The sequence below is a fragment of the Sceloporus undulatus genome, chromosome 2 (genome assembly GCF_019175285.1).
Source record: "Sceloporus undulatus isolate JIND9_A2432 ecotype Alabama chromosome 2, SceUnd_v1.1, whole genome shotgun sequence".
NCBI classification, from domain to species: domain Eukaryota; kingdom Metazoa; phylum Chordata; class Lepidosauria; order Squamata; family Phrynosomatidae; genus Sceloporus; species Sceloporus undulatus.
Window position 1 is genome coordinate 329109471 of NC_056523.1, and position 21490 is coordinate 329130960.

The following is a 21490-nucleotide window of genomic DNA, read 5'->3' on the forward strand; positions in this document are numbered from 1 at the left end:
AAAAAAAAAAAGAAATCCCAAATCCTGGTTCTAGGGAATGGGAAAGTGTGTTGCATTGAGGGGAAGGGAACAATGGAGAGCGAAACTGGATTAGGGCAGCGGGTGGGAATGGAAAAGCTTCCTGCAAAAGTAGAGATGGGGTGGAAAGGGAAAGAGATAGAGAAGGAAACTGGTAGGTCCCCAGTCCTCAGCTGGTGGGATGTTGAGTGAGGTTGGATGACCAGGAGGGTGGGAATCAACTCCAGTGAGCAGAGCATCTGCTCCTTTTACCAGAGAGGGAAGGTTTGGCATCAGGACTTTTCAAAACAAATCAAATCAAAATGCATGTTGGAGCATGTGATCCCAGTGTTTGAATTCTCTGTAGGTTGTTCCCCATCCTCACTCCTTTTCCTTCTTGTGCTGCTGTTTTCTGTATTGGGTGCGATGTTGTGATGTGGGGTGGTGGGGACTCTTTCAACATCATTCATCTACCTCCTGCCATCAACAATCATTTCTCAGCTCTCTCATGGTCCCCAAACCAGCTGCCAACTCATCCTCTTCTTCACCTTTGTTCTTAGGTGTCCTTTTCTTCCTTCTTCTTCATCCTTTGTCCTCCTCCTCATTTTCCACCTTCTCTTTCTTCTCTTTCTTCTTTTTCTTCCTTCTCTTCCTCAGTCTTCTTTGCCCTCTTGCTCATTTTCCACCTTCTCCTTCTTCTCCTTTTCTTTCTTCTTTTTCTTCCTTCTCTTCCTCCATCTTCTTTGTCTTCCTCCTTCTCATTTTCCAACTTCTCCTTCTTCTTTCCTTCCTTCTCTTCCTTCTTCCTTGTCCTACTCATGTTCCACCTCTTTCTTTTCTTTTTCTTCCTTCCCCTCCTCCTTCTTCTTTGTCCTCCTCCTCAATTTTCTTCTTCTTCTCCTTTTCTTTTTCTTCTCTTTTTCTCCCATCTTCTCAATCATCTCCTTCTTCATTTTTTTCTTTTTCTCCTTCTTCTCCTTCTTCTTCTTCTTCTTCTTCTTCCTCCTCCTCCTTTTCTTTCTGATGCTTCTTCTAACCCCTCTCCTCCAGCAGCTCAGACTTTCTCCTCTTGGAAAGACCAAATAGATCAATTAACCCTGTAGTCTGGGGGATTTATATTTTATCCTCTGTCTTGACCATCTCCCATGCAAAGCCCATCTTCTGAATCCTCTGGCCCATATCAGAATGGTGACTGGCCACACACACACACACACACACACACACACTTAAAATGCTTTCACCAAGTAAGCTGGAACACAGGAGTGCGTTAGAATAAGAACAAACAGCAAATCACAAACAGCCACCTTGAATCCCATTTTGGGAGAAAGGCCGGATATAAATCCAATACATAAATAAATGAGTATGAATGAGATCTGAAACGGGGACTGAGGGCTCACAGGCCAATTCTAGAGAAAGAGGTTATGAGACAAGCTCTTCAGCATGTTCCCATGAAATGTTGGTGGAATATTTTACTCCACCATTAATCAGGTCCAAGGGTACATGAGGAGCTGCATAGCAACAAACCAGAGAACGGGAAACTGAAATTTCTGCTGCAGTTCTGGAAACAAACACAAGAGCTCAGCATGGACTTTTGGGCTGATTTCAATAGGGGTAAGCATGTCTAGTGGTGAGTAGGATCACGTTTTTTTATTTTTTAATGGAAAAAGCCATAAATCACCAACAATTATCAAGTGAAAACAAGATACTGTCTATATACATCCATAATACTTGACTTTTTAATACCAGTTACTGACCTGTCTGACAGTGCAGCAGGAATAACTTGAGATGAGAAAAATACATTTCTCTTGGGATTTCAGCAAAGTGGGGTCTCAGATTTAATGCAAAAGTCTCACGATTCCATTTCTCACCACTTCACACGTTCTGCTTTCAACACGGCATCTTTTGAGCCAAAGCCCTTTTCATGAGATGACTGTACATCAAGACCAACAGGCTGCCTTAAGATAAAAGATTACTAGAATTAATAGTTGCAGAATACTGTAAGAGTATCAAAATAAACAGGAAGTGTATATAATGGAGCCCTCACTGGGCTGGTGCTGAACTTCCAATGCTTGGGCTTCTATCGCTCACCTTCCCCTTGTACCCTTAAGATCCTTGCCTGGATCAGGCACTCAAGATGCAAGGTGACTACTATCATGACTAAATGGTTGTATTGGTCAGTGGGCTCAGTGCGGTAAAGTATGCCCAGTTGTCCTTATTTATTTTTAAATGAAAACTGAGACTTCTGATCTGTTGCAGTTCTGGAAAAAAAAGTAATAACACAGCCTGGATTATTGGCTGATTTCAATATGTGTAATGAATTTGCCTAGCCAGCCAGCACAGTATAGTGGTTTGAGCACTGGACTATGACTCTTGAGCTCAGGGTTTGAATCCCTGCTCAGCCATGGAAACCCATTGGGTGACCCTGAGCAAATCACGCTCTCTCAGCCTCAGAGGAAGGCAAAGGCAAACCCCCTCTGAACAAATCTTGCCAAGAAAAAACATGATAGGTTTGCCTTAGGCTCACCATGAGTTGGAAACAATATGCCTAGGAATACAACAACAACATACCTAGCTATACATAGGATCAACACGAGAGCCACCAACAGGGGCTGCATCTATATTGAAAAATTTCTGCAGTTTGATACAACTTTAACTGTCATGGCTCAATGCTATGGAATTCTGGGAACTGAAGTATTGTGAAATATTTGGCCTTCTCTGTCAGTGAGCTCTGGGGCCACAAAAAGCTACAAATCCCAGGATTCTATAGGACAGAGCCATGGCACTGAAAGCACTCATTTTGCAGTGTGGCAGCAGCCCAGGACTGGTTAGAGGTCCTTGATTACTCCCTGGATCTGTGTCGAGTTGTTATTATTATTATTATTATTATTATTAACATTTTGGTCAATTGCCTTTTTCTCCTTTTCTGTCTTTCCCTTGACCTGATCCAAGCCACTAATCACAACAGAATATAGGTTAGGCTAGATATTCAGATGTGTGCCTGAATGTGTATGGATTTGAAAATAATTAATAGATAGATTGGATCGGCATTTGTCTGGATACCCAGACATGTATCCAATTTATGACCAGCATAAATGATCAACATCCAGAAGACTGTGTCCATGTTCAGATTTCCATATTGGGTTGGAAACAGTGGCAGCTGGTGACTTCCATGTCAGCTGGTGAATTTGTTTCGGTCTCAGCTATCCCATGTGTTGACCTTTTCTCCCTAAATACATTCAGCACTTGAGACTTCTCCTTTAAAATTCAAGATGAATCCCAGAGTTGAAGCCCCATTGGCATGGAAGCCACCACCCACAACTGGTTAGAAGCCCCTGCTTCTTCCAGATTCATTAAATACAGGAAACACAACAGCAATCGCTTTCTAGGATACTATCCTAGTAGAGTTAATGCAAAGTCATGTTTTTAAAAGGGAAGTATAAATCATACAATGCAACAGTTTATCTTGGTGAAAAGGGGGGAAAGGAGGGGGGTTGCAAATGTTGCTGGACTGAAATCAAGAAACTTCTAAATTCCCATGGTATGATACCTTTTTAAGTGAATCAGGGTTGGCAACGATTGGGTTATTGGTGAGAATGGAGACAGTAGTCAAGAAATCAGAAGAAGATTAAGTCTTGGAAGGGAAGCTATGAAGAAACTAGGCAAGATCCTGAAGTTTAAAAATGTATCATTTAATACTATAGAATCCTGTTATCTCATTCCTCATTTCTATGTAGAGTTGTGAAAGCTGGACAGTGAAGAAAGCAGATAGGAAGAAAATGGAATGTAGTGATGCAGGAGAGTACTACAGATGCTTTGGACTGCCAAAAAGACAAATCAGTGGGTCCTAGGACCTTATCAGATGGGGAAAATTGGAGGTTTAAACAGCGATTAGCCCATGAAAATCGTGCAATTACGATTAACATTTTCATACGCATCACAATGAAAGAGCCATTATCCCAGGAATAAACAGGCAATAAATAGCAACAAATCATTCATGGGATTTCCCCATGAATGACTGGTGCTGTTTATTGCCTGTTTATTCCCAGGGTAATGGCACTTTAATCACGATGTCATGTAAAATCTTGATTGCAATTGCGTGATTTTCATAGGATTATCTCTGTTTAAACCCCCGATTTCCCCTGTGTGATAAAGTCCCTAGGACACATCAATCCTGAGCTCTCCCTACAAGCCAAGATGGCTAAACTAAGATTGTCATAAATTTTTGTGTAGGCAAGTCTGTATTTCATGCAAATACACTATTTTCTGCACAAAATGTCAGCATCCTATTGAGCTGTTATGAATGTGCAAGCCTGACATACGTGTTCACAAGTGTTTGGTATTCATATTTATGCCACTTTCAAAAATACCCCCAGACAAACTGCAACACCCAGCAGGCCTGTTCTGCTGACAAGTGGGGCTCAGCAGGATGACATTTCCAGTCCCCCTCCTGCCAGCTATCTGTGGTGGGATGAAAAGTTGCAACACTGATTCTGTTTCTGATGGCCACAATGCAGACTGCTGGTAGGAGAAGACTGGAAACATCATCCTGCTGCATCCTGATTGCCAGCAAAACAGACCTCCTTTGCTCAGTGTGATTGCTGGCTGTTAAATTGGAGAGTTGGGCCAGGAGAAGATTCTTAACTATCTCTGTGATGTTGTCCCATCTTGCCCCTCATGTGCCCTGATATGCAGCACCTCAGAAAGTCCTTGGTTTGGGTGCTGCCAGGTTGGAAAGGAGGGTTTGGGGAAAGGAGTGGTAAAGGTTCTCAAGCAAGGTTTTTATTTTAGTTTTAGTTTTTCACAGTGGGCCCTTTGGTATCCACCAGGATTTGGTTCCAGGACACACACACTCAGTACTAAAATATGTGCGTGCACAAATCCCATTAAATACAGTCATGTAATAAAAAGGCATCCCTTATATAAAATGACAAAAACAAGGTTTGCTTTTGGGGGGGGGGGGAGAGTACTCAAGCCGTGGATGGTTGAATCCATGAATAAAGAATCCATGGATTCTTAGGGCCAACTGTATTTATATAGCACCTATCTCCTGGAATGAGACTGAAGCTGGCTCACAGATAAAACTGGTTAACAACTTAGCAATACCATTTTAAAAACAATTGAAATCATTTCATTTAAAAAGTATAAAATTACATTTTAAAAACCTGTAAGTCAAAAACATAAAAAGCACACATCCTAATAAACAGCATGCACTCCCTGTGAGTGATTGCATAAGAAAAACCTGCTTGAACAAAAACATTTTTGCCTGTCAGCTTCTTGTGGGAAGGTGTTCCAGAGGCCTCACCAAGAGACTCTGTGAAGGTGGCAGGACTGAGACAAAAGCTTCCCCTGGAGATATTAGTGTTCTTGCAGGTTCAAATAGGAAGATATGGTCTATCAGATGGTCTAGACCTAAGCCATGTTGGACTTTATAGATCATGGCCAGCACTTAATTTGTGACTGAAAATGAACTGATAGACAGTGGAGATATTTTTCACACACATACAAAATCTGAATTAGGAACAATCTTGTGGTGACTGGTCATTTTTCTCAAGGGGAAGAATTGATGTATCAAGAATCCCTTTCTTCTTAAGGACAAGCAAATCTTGGAGTGTGAACACATACTGAAGTTGGTTGTGTTCTAAAGAGGATGGTCCCAGGTACAAGTAATCGTTCCCTACATTGGCCTTTGCTTGACCTTTGGACAAAGTTTCATCCCAGTTGGAGCACATGCAATGCTCTGGCAGATGCTGTGCTGTGTTAATGGCAAAAGGGAAAATGCTCCAGGTGGATGGGGAAGGTATGAATGAAAACCCAAGGCCCATAAAACTTCTTGCCCTTCACCCACATTCGGAAACAGCTTCCAGGCAATCAGGAGAGGTTTCGGAAGGAGGCAGCCCCCTGGGAGGGTTGATGGGGGGAGGGAGAAGAGCCAGAGAAGTATTAGGGCCATGAGCCACTATTCATTTTGCAAACTATAATTAATTTGATGTTTAGATTAATTTCTGATGCGCTCTCAAAGGTGCACGGAAAGCATTTTTCCTTTATTATAATGTTGATTGCTTATTGGGGAGATAAATCTAACTGTCAGTTATGCACCAACTTCCCAAAACTTTTGGTCCTAGCAAGCATGTCTGCAGAAAGAACAGCTGTTGGTTTCTTCACTGTTAAAGAGACAGCCCTCCCATTCCTTAGCCAATTTCAGCAGTGAAACTCTTTACCGGAGGTGTGAAAGAAAACCTTACCTGTTTTCTTTTCCTTTGTTCCTTCCATTCCTCCCTTCCTCCCTTTCCACTGGTATTACAAAGGTGACATTGTTCAGTAGCATATTTCAAGGGATACTAGGTCCAGTCCATCTACTTGCCAAGGAAAGAAAGGCATCCTGATAGTCAGTTAAGATTGCACAAGTTAGACTTTGAATGTTCATAGCTGCAACTGTGGCACTATGGCAACTGTGGTGATGCAGGAGGACATGACAGCCTCCTCCCACCAGCAAATGAGGCTTCAAGAAGCAAACGCAGGGGTTCCAGACAGTGGTGTCACCCAGTGCTGTAACTCATGTTTGTACCCCCAAACTGCCTCATAACCACCCCCACTTCCAGCCAGGCCAATGATCCTTCAGGGGTAGATCAGGCTGCTGTGGAAGAGAAAGGCTCTGGCCTACTTGCTGGTAATGGCTGATGGAGTGGGGCACCCAAAAGGAACATTCGTATCCCAGGCCATTCCAGTCCACAGGCCTTGTTTGCAGTTCCCAAAGGGGTCCAGGCACTATTCAGTGAAGAGAGTGGCCTCCAATTTTTTGCCATGGTGTCCAGACATGTCCCAGTCATCTTCCCTGCCATCTGTGGGCAGGTGAACCAGGTCCTCCCCAGGACCTTCAGTCTCCAGGAGTCCCAGTCTATCCATGGAGAGGCAGAGCAATACACACCAGAAGGCAAGCCCTTCCCACAAGCAGTCCAGGAGATGCCCCCTCAGAGGTGTCACTTGGTGCAGTCCAAACCCCCTGCAACTCCCTAGAAGCTCCTTTGCCCTGGGAGAGATGCTCTACCACAGTCAATCTTGCTGTCAGAAGGAGGCTGGTCATTTCATCCTGCAGCACCTTGCTTACCAGCGGTACAGATCTCCATTGCTCCAAACAACTGACTGGCTTTTAAGGTGGGTTTTAGGGTTTGATAGGGATTAATTCAGGGGCTAAAGTATAGCTACAACAGCATGGCTAAGTTTTTTATGCCAATATTTCTTTTGCCATTTTGGTTAAAAGTTAAATATGCTCAAATAAGATTTACAAAAGCTTCTGAAGCCAAAATGAGTTCCAGACAGATCTTTGCACTGCGTATCATGCACCTTTTTAATTTATTCAATTCTGTCCAAATGCTGTGTTCACATCTAGGTGGATCCACCTCCCCTTTCTTCTTTTTCATTAATTGATTTGTTTTACAATCCTTGGAGATATATCCGTTATGTAGGGATGCCTAAAATAATTGATATTTTCTGCTATCAGTGTAAAACCCCACACAATTACTATGGCAAACAGCATGGAACAGAGAGCAGGTTTGAGCATATTGTAGCCAAATTCAGCAAGAAGGCTTCAGTTCAATGTGCAAAAGCATACTTATTGAAGAGAACTGAGCACATGATGACAGTAACGTTTCAGTTTTGCAGTCTGTCTGGAAGCAGGTGTATAGCTGCTGGGGAGGGCAATATGAGAGAATTGCCCCAATAAGAATTCTTTTCCTAACCCCCATGGCATTTTCCTTCAGTCTCCAAATTCATAGCATTGGAGCAATGTAAAACTTTAGCTGAGCATTTAGAAATACAGTTTAGGCATCCAAAGAAAAGGGGTAAGCACAGTTACCAAGGTAATACAAACACAAAAATATATAAGAATTCTAGGTGTGAATGATTTTTCATTGTCTCACTGTCTGCAAAGCTAGAAATTTGGGGACTGAAGTAAAATTTCAAGGGGGCAGAATTCTTATCTGGCGGGGCAGTGCCTTCATTCACTCATCCAACCCTGTTTAAAAGGCTTCCACATTCCAGAGTAATAAAACCCATGTAAAGAAAGCAAAAGATTAGGATGTACTGGCTGAGGGTGGTGGTGGCATATTTATTTTCACAGGATACAGTACCTGATTTGGGGGACACATCAATATCCAAGGAGACATTAAAGAGAGATTAAAGTGCATTTAAAGCATCCCACAAATAAAGCGAAAATGGCGAGTAATTACACAAATGATTATCACACACAATTGCGCAAATAAAGTGATATCAGAAATGCATTGTCGCTGAAATCCCGAAAGTAAAAAGATGTGTGTTAATGCTGCTTTGTGACCACTTAAATATTGGGTTTTGTGCAATGTCATGTGAAATCATTTTGCGTAATTATGTAATTTTTCTGGGATATTCACAGAATAAACTCCCTATCTCCTTTTTGTGATAAACTCCTTAATGACTTTTCATATCCAAGCAGGGATTCAAACCCTGGTTTCCAAAGTTATAGTCCAGCACTCAAATCATAACACTACACTGGCTCTCACAGTCAGTAGTGTCACTGGGGAGTGTGGGGGAGCACACCGGATGACACCTCAGAAGGGGCACAACACCCAAGGGGGGGGGTGACACCAGGTCAGCTCTCTGGCCCCTCGCAGAGCCTTTTCAAGCCATATAGACCCTGCACAGAGGCCCCCCCATGTGCTGTGGGTGTTCCCTGGGGGCTTGCAGGGTATCTTCAGTCATGCGTGTGCACTCCTACACATGCCAGAAGTGTGCCAGAAGTCGTGCACCAGAAGCCCCACCCCAAAATTCCTGCCCCTCCCATGAGTGACCGCACCAGGTGACACCAATTCTAAGGACACCAATGCTCCCAGTGTATATATCACGAGGGATTTCATGGAGGGGTGGTAGTGCCTGAAATAGTAATGAAGTGACTACTGTCATTGGCTAACAGGCCCAGATGTAGGAGGCCAACTGCACAAGTAGCAGAGTCCCCACTGTGAGTCAGACCAGTCCTTTGCCCCACACCAGAAGTGAAATCACATCACTCTCAATCCCCATTTGGGGCCATTTTGTGCTCCCAGACTAATGTGATTTTGGAGATGGGAGGGTTTCAGAGAGGTAGTAGAGTGAAACAGCCAGATTGGTGGGCAGTTTGTGTCACTTTTAGACCCTTTTTTTCAATTACTCCCAAAAAAATGGAATTAAATATTTGTGGGGTTCAAGGGCAACATGTGGACCATGGACTTCACTGTTTGCTCCCCTACCCTAATGCCACAGAGGCCTTTGGCTTCTATTTGGCTGAACAGTTCAAAAGAGATAAAGGGATGAAGGAAGGATAAGAACATAAAGCAGCAGTTTGCAGAGAAGGCAACTGGCTAAGAGAGGCAGGATGGCCTAGGAAGTCCAGGTGAGCCCCGGGCTGAGTAGGAGGGCAGAATTCATCCCATTGTGAGAGGCTGAGAGCTCCCCCCTACTGCTCACCTTATACTTGGATTGCAGACCAGCTTTTCCAAAGATAGGAGAAAAGGAAAGAGAGAAATCAAAGCAATGACAAGAACAGAACAATGACCAGTGGGAGGATCCTGGAGGAGAATGGAAACACAGAAGTGAAAGAAAATATTCTGAGGGGAAACCGCCACATGGACAAGACATGCAGAGTCAAAGTAAGCTGACTCTTGCACTTCCTAATTTGAAACGTGAGCCAGTTTTCCGGCTGCATGCCTCTAGTTCTTTTTAGCTCACAGGGAATAGAGAAAATCAGATTTCTTGTTTTGCAAGGAACTTAGCGGGCACGCTAACTGCTAAGTAACAATTAGAACATATTGATTTGCAACAAAAGACGCCTTTACATCTCCTAGGGGTGTAATCCAAAACCTTTGGACATTGCAGCCCATACACTGTAGAATTATCTCAGCTGAGAAAAGAAATGTCCCTTTTTCAAAGTTGCAAAGAAGGAGTCTGCTTATTTGAAGGCTAGAGTTGTGATCCTGTGCATGCTTGCTTCTGAGTAAACATGGATGGGGCAGGGGCTGTCAGTATTCAGAACTTTTCAGAAACAACTGCACATTGCAGGCTGTGAGCAAAAGACTTATTTTCTCAAGATCCTCTTGGAATAAAGCTGCACCAAGAATCCCTCTTTTCATGCATGCCACCTACCTCCCTGCCATCGAGGTGTCTTCCCTTGCAATCATTTAGTTGTCTGGGGAAGGAATTGGGCATCCAACCGCCAGCTATGTTCCTGGATGTGACATTGGCTAGTATCCTGTTGGTTACTTCAACTAGAATGTCAGCCCATTGAATCAATTGTTGAATAGTGAGTAAATCCAATTGATTCAGTGGCTCTATAGTAAATGGGACTAACAACAGGATTTAGGCAAGGGTGTGTAACTGCATTGAATTCAGGAGCCATTTTCTGCTTCTGCATTTCATGGACTGACAAAAAGGAACCAACAAGGAAACAAAAGAAAGCCAGAACTGGGCAAATGTCTGCTTCTGGATTTCAAAACACATTTTTAAATATTAAATAGTGCATGCTACCTAACTAAAAGGAAAGCTCTCACTCCTTAGGGCTTCCAGAAGAGGTGATTCAGTTGGACGGGGGTGGAAAGGTCACTCTGGAATAAGGTCTAGGGAGTCTGGAGGGGCTGAGGGCCACCAAAAAAGCCTTGGACAGGCACTTGTGACCCTGTTTTGGCTACCACTGATTTGGGCCATCATCTTCCAGAGCTCTGGAGAATCCCCAGAAGGTCCAGGAGGATACCTGCCTCATTGTGTGTCCAACTCAAGGAACTCAGATGGACACTTCCTGGCCACCTCCACCCTGCCCTACAACTAAATGGCTGTGAGAGCAGGGAGTAGCTGCTGTGAGCAAGAGGGTCGTTGCAAATGGACAGTTGGGATTCTTCCATCCATAAGAACCATCAAAAGGCCTAAATGCCCTGAAGGGGCCAGATCCCTCTGATCTTGGAAGCTAAGCAAGCTCAGGCTTGTTTCATACTTGGATTGGGGACCATCAAGGAATACCAGATGGAATAGCCTATATTTCAGGGGAATGAACTGGCTAAACAATCTCTGAGTATCCCTTGTCCCAGAAAACCCTATGAAATTAATAGAGTAGCTATAAGTAAACAGGCAACTTGAAGGCACATACATTTATTCACTGATAAGAGTGAGGAATAGCGAAAGTCCATGTTAGCTGGTTGATAAATATTCCTAAACTGAGGTCCTGATATGAACACATAAGTCAAGATCCTACACCATGCTTACACTCATGTAGTTAAGTGTTTGTTGTGCTGTACCACACTTCTGCTGAATTATGCAGCCAGGTGCATCTTTGTGAATGCAGCTGCTATTTCCACATTCCCAGTAGATCAAGTGGTATATTAAAGGCACTGATGAGTAGAATGCAGAACTTCATTTGCAATGGATAGACCTGTAGCACTCTGCTTATGCAACAATGAACTGACTACATTCAAGTCTAACTACATGTGTAGCATCATTTACGTGTAGAGGTGGAAAGAATATTCAAAAACATCGAGAAGAAGAATTCAGAACTGATCACAATCTTCATATTTCATGGTTTATTTTGTGCAAAATTCACTTCTGGTTGATTAGGTAGAAGACAGCATTTTTCTGTACAGTTTCCTGCACGGAAACAACTGTGATTGGTGGTTTATCCCGCAAAAAAAAAATTGTATGTCATTGATTTGCATTTTAAAAAGTGTTTTTTGTACAGGAAACAGCTTTTAATGAGATGACATGAGATGACATGAGATTATATTTATGTTATGTCATATTATATTATATTATATCATATTTCTATACTGTTGTACTTGTGGTGTGCCTTTAAGATGTTTCTGACTTATAGGAACCCTAAGGTAAGCCTATCACAGAGTATTCTTGGCAAGATTTGTTCTGAGGTAGTTGCAAGTGCCTCCCTCTGGGGCTGAGAGATTGTGACTTGTGTAAGGTGATCCATGGGGTTTCCATGTCCGAGCAGGGACTCAAACCTTGGTCTCCAGAGTCCAGTGCTCAAACCACTACACCATCCTGGCTCTGTATTATGTTATATTGTATTATATTAATTATAATCTATTATACTATAGGTAAAAGTAAAGGTATTTTTCTTTGACAAGGTTGTCAAGTTGCATCCGACTGTAGGCGGTGCTCATCTCCGTTACTAAGCCAAAGAGCCAGCATTGTCTCTGTGGTTGTGTGGCAAGCATGACTGCACTGAACATTGCTTACCTTCCCACCAGAGTGGTATCTTTTTATCTACTTGTATTTCCATGCTTTTGAACGGCTAGGTTGGCAGAAGCTAGGACTAGTGATGGGAGCTCACCCCATCATGCAGCACCCAGGCATCGAACTGCCAACCTACCAGTCTTGCAATCCACAGAGTCAGTGGTGTTTATCAGACGAGCTCTTAAAGAGGTACTATTCCAGTGTGACTCCTCTAGCTGCCTCCTGTTGCATGCTGGGATTGGCAGTTTTAAGGAGGGGTATTTAGAATTCTCAGGCAGAGAAGTTCAGCTCCTTAAAACTGCCAATCCCAGCATGCAACAGGAGGCTGCTAGAGGAGTCACACTGGAATAGTAGCTCTTTAAGAGCATAGTGTGATAAACATCAGTGTCTTAACCGCTGAGTCACTGCATCCCTATACTATACTATACTATACTATACTATACTACACTACACTACACTACACTATAATTATATTTCTTTTCAGCACAGAAAATGTTGTTTCCTGCACAGAAAAAGCTTTAATTGGGGACTTATTCTGTGTAAAATTCACACATCATTGATTTGCAGTGAAAACGGTGTTTTCTGCATAGGAAACAGCTTTTCTGTGCTCAGTATGACATAACACTATATTTATGTGCAAAAAATGCTGTTTTTCTGTGGAAAGCAACTAGATGCAAATTTTGTACAGAATAATCCCTGAACTGCAGTCTTCCAAAAATATGGTTTTCAAAGACTTTCTCACAGCAAGAAGAAAAGTGCTGATCATACTTGTTTCTTCCTTTGAGAAGAAACTTAGTGAAGAATTACATCTTAATTATGTATGCATAAAACACCAACTGGGTGCTAGTGGTAGTTTGGAAAGCATTGCGCAGGACAAGAAAGCCACCCAAATAAGATGCTGCTGAGATGCAAGATGGGATCTTCTTAATCCTATTCCCCCTGTGATACCCATGAAAGTCCCTAGGTCAGGTAGCAGGGAGTCCACAGTTATAAATGCAAAACATGATTTATTCTGTTATTCATACTGCTTAACTTCAGATCTTTTCCCCCAATAGAGAAGCAGCCTTTAATTCAATGCGTCTGAGAGACAGTCATGGCTCATTTTTTAGGGATTACCAGTGTAGGCTTTAGCTTGTTTGTTTATATTAAATTCAGATTTCATTTTAAATCCTAAAATATATATAACATGAAAACCTATGTGTGTGAGAGAGAAATGCTTGCCATAATTGGATTTTTAAAACCCAATTTAAATCTAAAAACTCCCATTTTAATTTTTTTTAATCATCGATTTGTATCCACCGTGCCATGAGGTGATTTTTCTCAGCAATTATTCTGCAGTTACTCTTTCTCGTAAATGAACTCCTACATGGAGAAATTATGTGACAAATCAATGAAAACTAACTTTGCATTTTACCTGCTTGTATCACAGTTTCTCTATATAGAAGCTCATTTATTAGTAAGAGGGAGAAATATATAAGAATAATAAATATTGATGACTTGCATCCAACCTTGTCAACCAAATGCAGGGTTGATTTTACATACATGCACATTTAAAAAAAACTAGTTCAGAAAACAGGCTTATTATTTGTATATATTCAACAATGAAAGCGGGCTGAGTTTTCATCATAGCATTTTATAAAACCTGGCTAGAATTCACAATCACAGTTATGAATCTGTAACTTAGAGTTACACATTTGTGGCTTATCCTGGGGTAGCTGTGTTGGCCACTCAGCAAAGTACAATAACACCCAAAATCTACAAAACAGCAATCTTTATTGGGCCGACCAAAATGCACAGAATACATCATGCAAGGTTTTGACCCTCCACTGGCTTCTTCATCAGGCAAATACATAGAAATCATACAGCAGAAAGAAAAATATAACAATGTTAGAGTCTGGGGCCCACATTTTGCCAAAATGTTATTGTTGTTGTTGTTGTTGTCAGTTAAGACAGTACAGAGGGATATCCATGCAGGCAGAGGCCATTTCTTCTGGTCATTTCGTTTCTGGGAGACAAAGAGTCTTAAAGTCTAGGAAATAAAATGTAAATTCTGTTAGCAGCACAAAAAGATGCTTCCTTTGGATCTGTCTGAATCTCCAACGAAGCATCTTTTTGTGTTGCTAGTGGAATTTAAATTCCTGGACTTTGAGACTCTCCCAGAACCATGTGGCTAGTAAGAATGGCCTCTGGCATCATGGATATCCCTTCATTTCATCTTAACTGAGCACAATAACAATATCTTGGCAAAATGTAGGCCTGTGGTTGTCATATTTTTCTTTCTCCTGTACAATTTTTAACACCTTTGCCTGATGAAGAATCCAGTGAAGCTTCGAAAGTTTACAACATATATTTTGCACATTTTGTTTGGCCTAATAAGGTATTACTGTTTTGTGGATTTGAGATCTTATTTTGTATTTGTGACTAGTTTGTGTTCATGATCACTACGTATTCAATAGTGTAGGGAATATGTAGGGCTCATGAAAGGCCCCCAGTCCTGACTTGCTAGGCAATAACCATTGCAAATGACAGGGGTCTGTTCTCTTGTCGGTTGGGATGCAGCAGACTGGTTTCTCCACTAGCCATCCCAGGAGCAATCTTTTGTACAATGGAGAATTATGATGGTAATGGCCCGGTACCCGAAACGTGAGATCAGTCTTGGAAATGCTACATAAGATAGTTAGATAGCTAAAAAACTAATCTAGAATTACAGACTCTGTTATTATTTCAAAGTGAAAATCTAAACTAAAATAGGAAGCAAAACATACACCCAAACACATCCATAAATTAAACTAAATAAACTTTTAAAAGATGGTTTTGCTAACTCTTCCATGCATTAATAAATAAAGACGCATCTTTCAATAAATTGCTTATTCTGCTGATAATTAAGTTCTCATTTATAAGTTAATTAAAACATTAAAGACACTTCCCACATCTTTCTCAGCCGAGTTGTTAATATTGGAATAATGTTGTGGGTCTTGTTATGCCAGAACTGGGTAATACATATTTTAGCTGTACCGCTTAAAGAATTGATCACCTGCAAGTTAAAACGCTCTACTATTGTATTCAACGTACTTAATAGTATACCTTCTGGTTCTGGAATACTTTTTGCATTTGGAGACAAAGTATACCCTGTTAAATCATTAATTAATTATAGCACAGGGTTCCAGATTTTTTTTTCTTACATTTTCAAAAAATATGAAGATGGCTTTTGTACTTCTAAATCTCCAACAGAGCTAATAAACAAGAAAACAGGATCAGGATTCAGAATTACCTTACTAGATTGGAAAATTGAGCCAAAACTAATAAAATGAATTTCAGCAGGGATAAGTGTATGATAGTATATCTAGGCAAGAAAAATGGAATGCACGAATACAGGATGGGTGACACTGGGCTTGACAGCAGTTCATGTGGAAAAGGACTTGCGGTATTAGTGGACCACAAGCTACACATGAGTCTAAAATGAGAGATGGTGGCCAAAAGAGCCAATGCAGTTCTAGGCTGCATCAACAGAAACATAGTATTTAGAGCAAAGGAAATCATAGTCTGGCTCTATTATGCTTTGGTCAGACCTCATGTGCAATCCTGTGTCAAATTCTGGGCAGCACAGTTGAAAAAATGATGTTGACAAACTAGAATGTATCTGGTAGAGGGTAACCAAGATGATCAAAGGTCTGGAAACCAATCCCTATGAGGAAAGGTTTAGTGAGTTGGTTATGTTTAGCTTGGAGAAGTGGAGACTGAGGAGTGACATGATAGACATCTTTAAATATCTGAAAGGGATGTCTTGTAGAAGACGGAATAAGCTTGTTTTCTGCTGCTCCAGAAGCTAGAATGTGAACCAAATTACCAAAGAGACAGACTGAACAGTGAAATAGACTTTAGTGGTCTTTCTCTGAAGGTTTTTAAGCAGAGGTTGGATGACCAACTCCCAAGAGTGATTTTGCTGTGCATTCCTGCATGGCATGGGTTGCATTCTATGGGCCTTAAGGTTTCTTCCAAGTTAAATACTATGATTCTGTGCTATTGGAAGTGGGGTGAGATAGTGGCCAAGAGATGAAATAAGTAGGCTAGAGAAGAGAGAGGACAAAGGAGAAGGGCATAGAAGATGAGAGAACTTCAAAGCTCTTCTTCTGACCATTAGACACAGTGAGATACTCCCTAGCTTCAGAGAGAACACTAGTTATTATTTGGTGCATATTGCTTTCCTGTATAGCAGTGCTAAGCAACCTAATGCCCTCCAGATGATAGGTGCTACCATAAACCCTGCCCACTGCCCATTCTAGCTCGGATTTGTGGGAGTTTCAGTTCACAAATCTAAAGAGTGCCAGGCTGCATCTCCCTACTAGATGTCCCTTATAGCTTTGCTTGCTTATTTGTGTTGCATAGACTGCATCTGCATTGGAGAAATAATCCAGTTTGACACCACTTTAACTGCCATGGCTCAGTGCTACGGAATTCTTGAAACTGTAGTTTTGTGAGACGTTTAGCCTTCTCTGTGAGAGAGCTCTGGTGCTACAACAATCCACAATCCCCAGAATTCCATAGCACTGAGCCATGGCAGTTAAAGTAGTGTCAACCTGGATTATTCCTACAGTGTAGATGCAACCATAGAGCCATTTGCTCAATGCACTTGAACTCCCACCACCATTTTCAGATGTATATACCCAAACACAAGGGAGCTGCTTTTCTTTGGGGCAGGGGGTAGGCAACTGCAGCAGGGACCAATTTTGCCCCTATGGAGAGCTGCACTATTGAATTTTGGGCCACGAATCAGATGGAAATGCAACCTGGAAGAGGGCAGAAGTATCATTGTCATTCCTATATCTGGTTCTTTGGAGTGATTTGAGGACAGTTCCTAACAGCTTAAATACGTTTGGGAGCTATTGGGTTGTTTGGATCCATAATGCCATCCCATAAGTCATTTAATGGATGTTTCTGACCTATTAAATTGTGGGGTATCTGAAGGTTAAGAAAGACTCTGGAGCACCCAAGAAAGCTTAGGGGTCAGATGTGATATATAGGACTCAATTCCCCCACAACAGCGCCAGGAAATGGTGGGGAGGCTAGTTCCCCCCTGCTAAAATGGAAGGTGGCATACTGTATGGGTTGGGTTACTCTCTTATCATTTTTCTATCATTGTGGCCTGGGATGAGGTTGTTGACTTCGGGCAGAGCTGTTGTGTACATGGTCCCCTTTATTTTTCTCCAGCTTAAGACTTCAGGTTCCCTTCCGAGACTTTCAGGGCTTCCTACAAAGCATCTGACCCTTCATACACAGAGACACCTCTGTTTGACTAACAGAACTTCCCACACAAAAGACAACTGGGAATTTTCATCCCTTTGCTGCTAGACCAAAACGTATTGCTCCTAGCACGGTCATGCCTCACTCGGCTCTGTGGCCTCATCCAGATTGGACACTCCCTTCAAATAAGAACTCCCATATTTTAGAGCTGGCAACTTTGCAGAACAAGGGAGATCAGATGCCCTGAGCTGCAAGGCTTGCAAATTTCTTGATCCTTTACTGCCTTGCTAAATCATTTATTTAGCACAGCCTTTTTACATAATCCCTAGGAAAAAAAACATAAAATAGATTTATCACAAAACCCTGTCCTCCTACCAACCATCTTCAGACTGGTACATATATTTCACTGATTATTAATTAACGTAGGCACCAAGTGAGCTTAGAGCTTTTAACCTCTCCGTCTCTCTTCCTTTCTTTGTTGTCCAAAAAAAGGTGATGACATCTTCCACATAACCCGCACAGTGCTTTTCATAGTATTATACTACTGCCAGCATTGATCTAGTACTCACTTTCCACAGGACTTAACAATGCTGGCCAAGATCCTTCCTTACAATCTATGTTTCTGTAACTTTACCAATCCATAGCTGTGTTGCACAAAAAGGCAATAAAATCCTGTTAGTGAATTGTAAAGTTGTGCCTCCAGGTGCTAACAAGAGTGCACCAATGTGCATCAGACACTCCTGGTGCACATCAGATGCTGCAGTTGTGCTCCAGTGCTTCTTTGCCATTGCCCAAATGCACATGAATGTGCATTAGTGTCCATTGCACAACAAGCTAATCCACTGGCTACCACTGAGGGCACATCTACACTGTAGAAATAAGGCAGTTTGACACCACTTCTAAGTGCTGTAGCTTCATCCTATTTAATCCTGGGGTTTGTGGTTTTCTCTATCTTCTGTAGCCTTCTCTGCCAGAGCATGCTGGTGCCTCACAAAGCTACAAATACCAGGGATTTCCTGAATGGAGTTTCTACACTCTAGAAATAATGCAGTTTGACACCAGTTTAACTGCCATGGCTTCATACTACAGAATCCTGGGATTTGTTGTTTTGTAAGGCACCAGCACTCTTTGTCAGAGAAGGCTTGTAAAAGTAAAAATTGCAGGATGCCAAAAATGAAGTGCCCAGCATCAATTAGCCTCGTTGTGACCTCAGAAACAGCAAATCATGCCAGCAGTGGTGGCACCAGGTGGCAAACTGTAAACAGCCATCCAGTGTCACTGCAGAGTGCTCTGGGTTTTCCAGGAAAATCTGGATCGAAAGGTCAGTTTTAAAAATTCATTTAAGGGAGGGATGGCCCAGACTTGGTGCAGAACTTGTCAGGGATGATGGGAGTTGTAGCTCTTCACCTCTGGCTTGAACTCACCACCTGGTTGTGCACCGCGCTGACCAGTTTTGGCCAGTGGTTATAGCTTAGCAGAGTTACAGAGAATAGGCTGAAGACCCCGACAAACTCTCCAAGCCTTCTCCTCTGCTTCCAGAGAAGTCTTCACCCTTTTTCAGGATCCAGCTGGCTCTTGTAGCTTCACCCAAGACACCAGACAACTCAGTAGTCTTAAATAAAAGATCTACTTTATTCTACTATATACAGCTCCAAAACTATCCAATACAACAATACTACTCCTCACTACTACCCACTCTACAACCCACAAAATACATTGGGATGCATAGTCATTATTATAGTCAATGCATGGTACCACCCACTGTTGTCTGTTTCCACCCAGTAGGCGTGTACACCATTCTCATTGGTTCTCTTGGTTCATCCTACAATTAATGATTTCATCATCTCAGCCTTGACCACTTAACAATTGTCAGGTGTGTCCAATTATCCACTTTACATTTCTTGTCCTTGGCATTCAGGACTTCATTATCATTTACACCTGTGTGGTTCTCAATTGGCTTCTGCTGAGTCATCCTGACTCTCACATACATGTTTTATTTCATTTACTGTATATCCCATGTTGCTTTTTCCTTGACAGAACTGGCCTTCTCACATAGACAACTTGCACTCGAATCGGGGCTTTGGCCTGGTGCTGTGTGAACAGTGTGACATGATGGTGGGGGGAAATGGGTGTAAATGGCCCTTGTAGACATGCCCTCATTTTCCTTGTGATGAAAGGTTTCATATTAAGTGCAGACAAAAAGACAAAAGGGTGATTTTCCCACAATAGACCTTCAGGAAAGAAATCCTAATGCTTTAAAAAGACTAACAAACATGAATTCATCATGCATCCAAAAATATTTTGCAATGTGCATCCATGCTAAAGAGTTGTAGCAGGCTAATACCACTTAATACACTCTCCTGGGGAAGACCCAGTAGCCCTGGCCAATATATTTAGTGGTTAGATATCCTGAGAATTGTAGTCCAACAACAATGGGAGGGCTAGTGGATTCCCACCCCTAGACTAGAGTTCTGTAGCAGAGAATTGTAAGTGATGTTCAACAGTGGAATGGACTGCCTCTGAAGGTACTGGGCTCTCCATTTTGGAGGTCTTTAAAAGGAGGTTTGACACACATGTCTCAGAAGTACTTTAGTTGTATTCCTCAATGACAGAGAGTTGGATTAGAGGGGCCTTGTGGTCCCCTCCAGCTCTATGATTCTATGATGTTACGACTCAATGATCATCTAGTTCTGACCTCAGAGTGAGGGACATGTGGTGACAGTGGCACCATGTGGCACAGTAGGAAGCATTGCAAACAGCTGTCTAGCATCGCATCCAAGGGCTCTAGATCTTCTGGGAAAATCCAGAGCAAAGGGTAAGAATTCAGACTACAGGAAAAGAGATTCCATCTCAACATTAGGAAGAACTTCTTTACAGTAAGAGTTGTTTAAGAGTGGATGATGCTTAACGGAGAGCATGCCCAGCTGACCAATCAGGAGGCAGCTGAGGGCCAGCCAATGAAATGAGGGCTGGGATTTGTGAACATTCTGGGCGACCGTTGGGGATGGGCAGTTGGAACGTTGGCGGTTATGAGGCAGTTAGGGGTTAGAACCCAAGAGGGAAAAGGCTGGAGGAGAGGTTAGGGAAGACAGTTGATAGGAGTATGTCCAGAGAGGGACAGGAGTGAAGTTAAAGAGTCTAGAAAGGAGAGACTCTATGTAACCAGATCCAGGAGGAGGGGTTTGAGTTACTAGTTTGGTTGAGATATAGCCATAGTGGCTGGGATATTAAAAGAATTACCCAGAGCAGGACAGAGAAGTCCCAGGGTAGATAAAGAGGATAGAGGGGAAGAAAGGAACATAGTAACGAGGGGAAGAATATATTTGTAACCAAAAGGAACACGCCTGAACTAAGTTCAAGTCATATCTGTTAAGCAACTTGTTCAATAAAGTTCATATGTTTTGTTTTTATATTAAAGACGTGTCGGCCATATCTGTTTATCCATGCTACTATATTGAATAATACTGTGAACCCGCCAAATAGTAAAGGGGGTTCGTTACAAGAAATTGGTTGGAGGTGATGGGAAAATAGAAGTTCCAAGCGCATGCCACAAAGGAGGGGTTAGCTGTTACAGATGCTCCCTCAGATGATGGTGGAGTCTCCTTTGGAGGACTCTAAACAGAAGCTTGTATGGCCATCTGTCAAGAGTGCTTTGACTGTGTGTTACTACATGGCAGAATGGGATTGGAATGGATGGCCCTTAAGGTCTCTTCCAGCTCTATGATTCTATTATTCTATGTGAGTTTTCAAAAATGTTTCAAGGGTGCTATGCCTCAGGTTCAGTGCTCAACTGGCCCAGTGTCATCTGGACAGTTTGGACCAGAACCAGGGATTGGGCCCTGTGCCATCCAGACCCCGCACTGAGAGGATTGGAGGACATTTTACTTGGTCCATGTCAACAACCCCCAGGATTCTCCTCACCAAGGTTTCTCAACAATCATAAACGTGTTTGTTACCAATTTGCAACTATTTGCGATTATTACATCCTTGGCCCAGTTCAGGTTTGTTATAATCT

The 21490-nt window shown here is 42.2% G+C and overlaps 1 protein-coding gene and 1 long non-coding RNA gene across 3 annotated transcripts in view; one reads left to right on the forward strand and one right to left on the reverse strand.

Annotated features, from left to right (window-relative positions):
• The window catches only part of CELF4 (CUGBP Elav-like family member 4), an 817890-nt gene that overhangs the window by 748674 nt on the left and 47726 nt on the right, over positions 1 to 21490 (forward strand). The window contains exons 11-13 of the mRNA XM_042453288.1: positions 6086 to 6126; positions 12906 to 12916; positions 15314 to 15324. Of these exons, the coding sequence (XP_042309222.1) occupies positions 6086 to 6126; positions 12906 to 12916; positions 15314 to 15324 (63 nt within the window). The remainder of the gene's footprint in view (positions 1 to 6085; positions 6127 to 12905; positions 12917 to 15313; positions 15325 to 21490) is intronic.
• On the reverse strand, positions 1737 to 9607 carry LOC121923144. Of its 2 annotated transcripts, none has more exons than XR_006102324.1 (3): positions 9472 to 9607; positions 6240 to 6350; positions 1737 to 1952 (listed from the first exon to the last, which is right to left on the reverse strand). It is a non-coding gene; the product is annotated as an uncharacterized LOC121923144 (long non-coding RNA). The 2 variants fall into 2 exon arrangements; XR_006102323.1 differs by having other exon boundaries at positions 6240 to 6376; positions 9472 to 9601.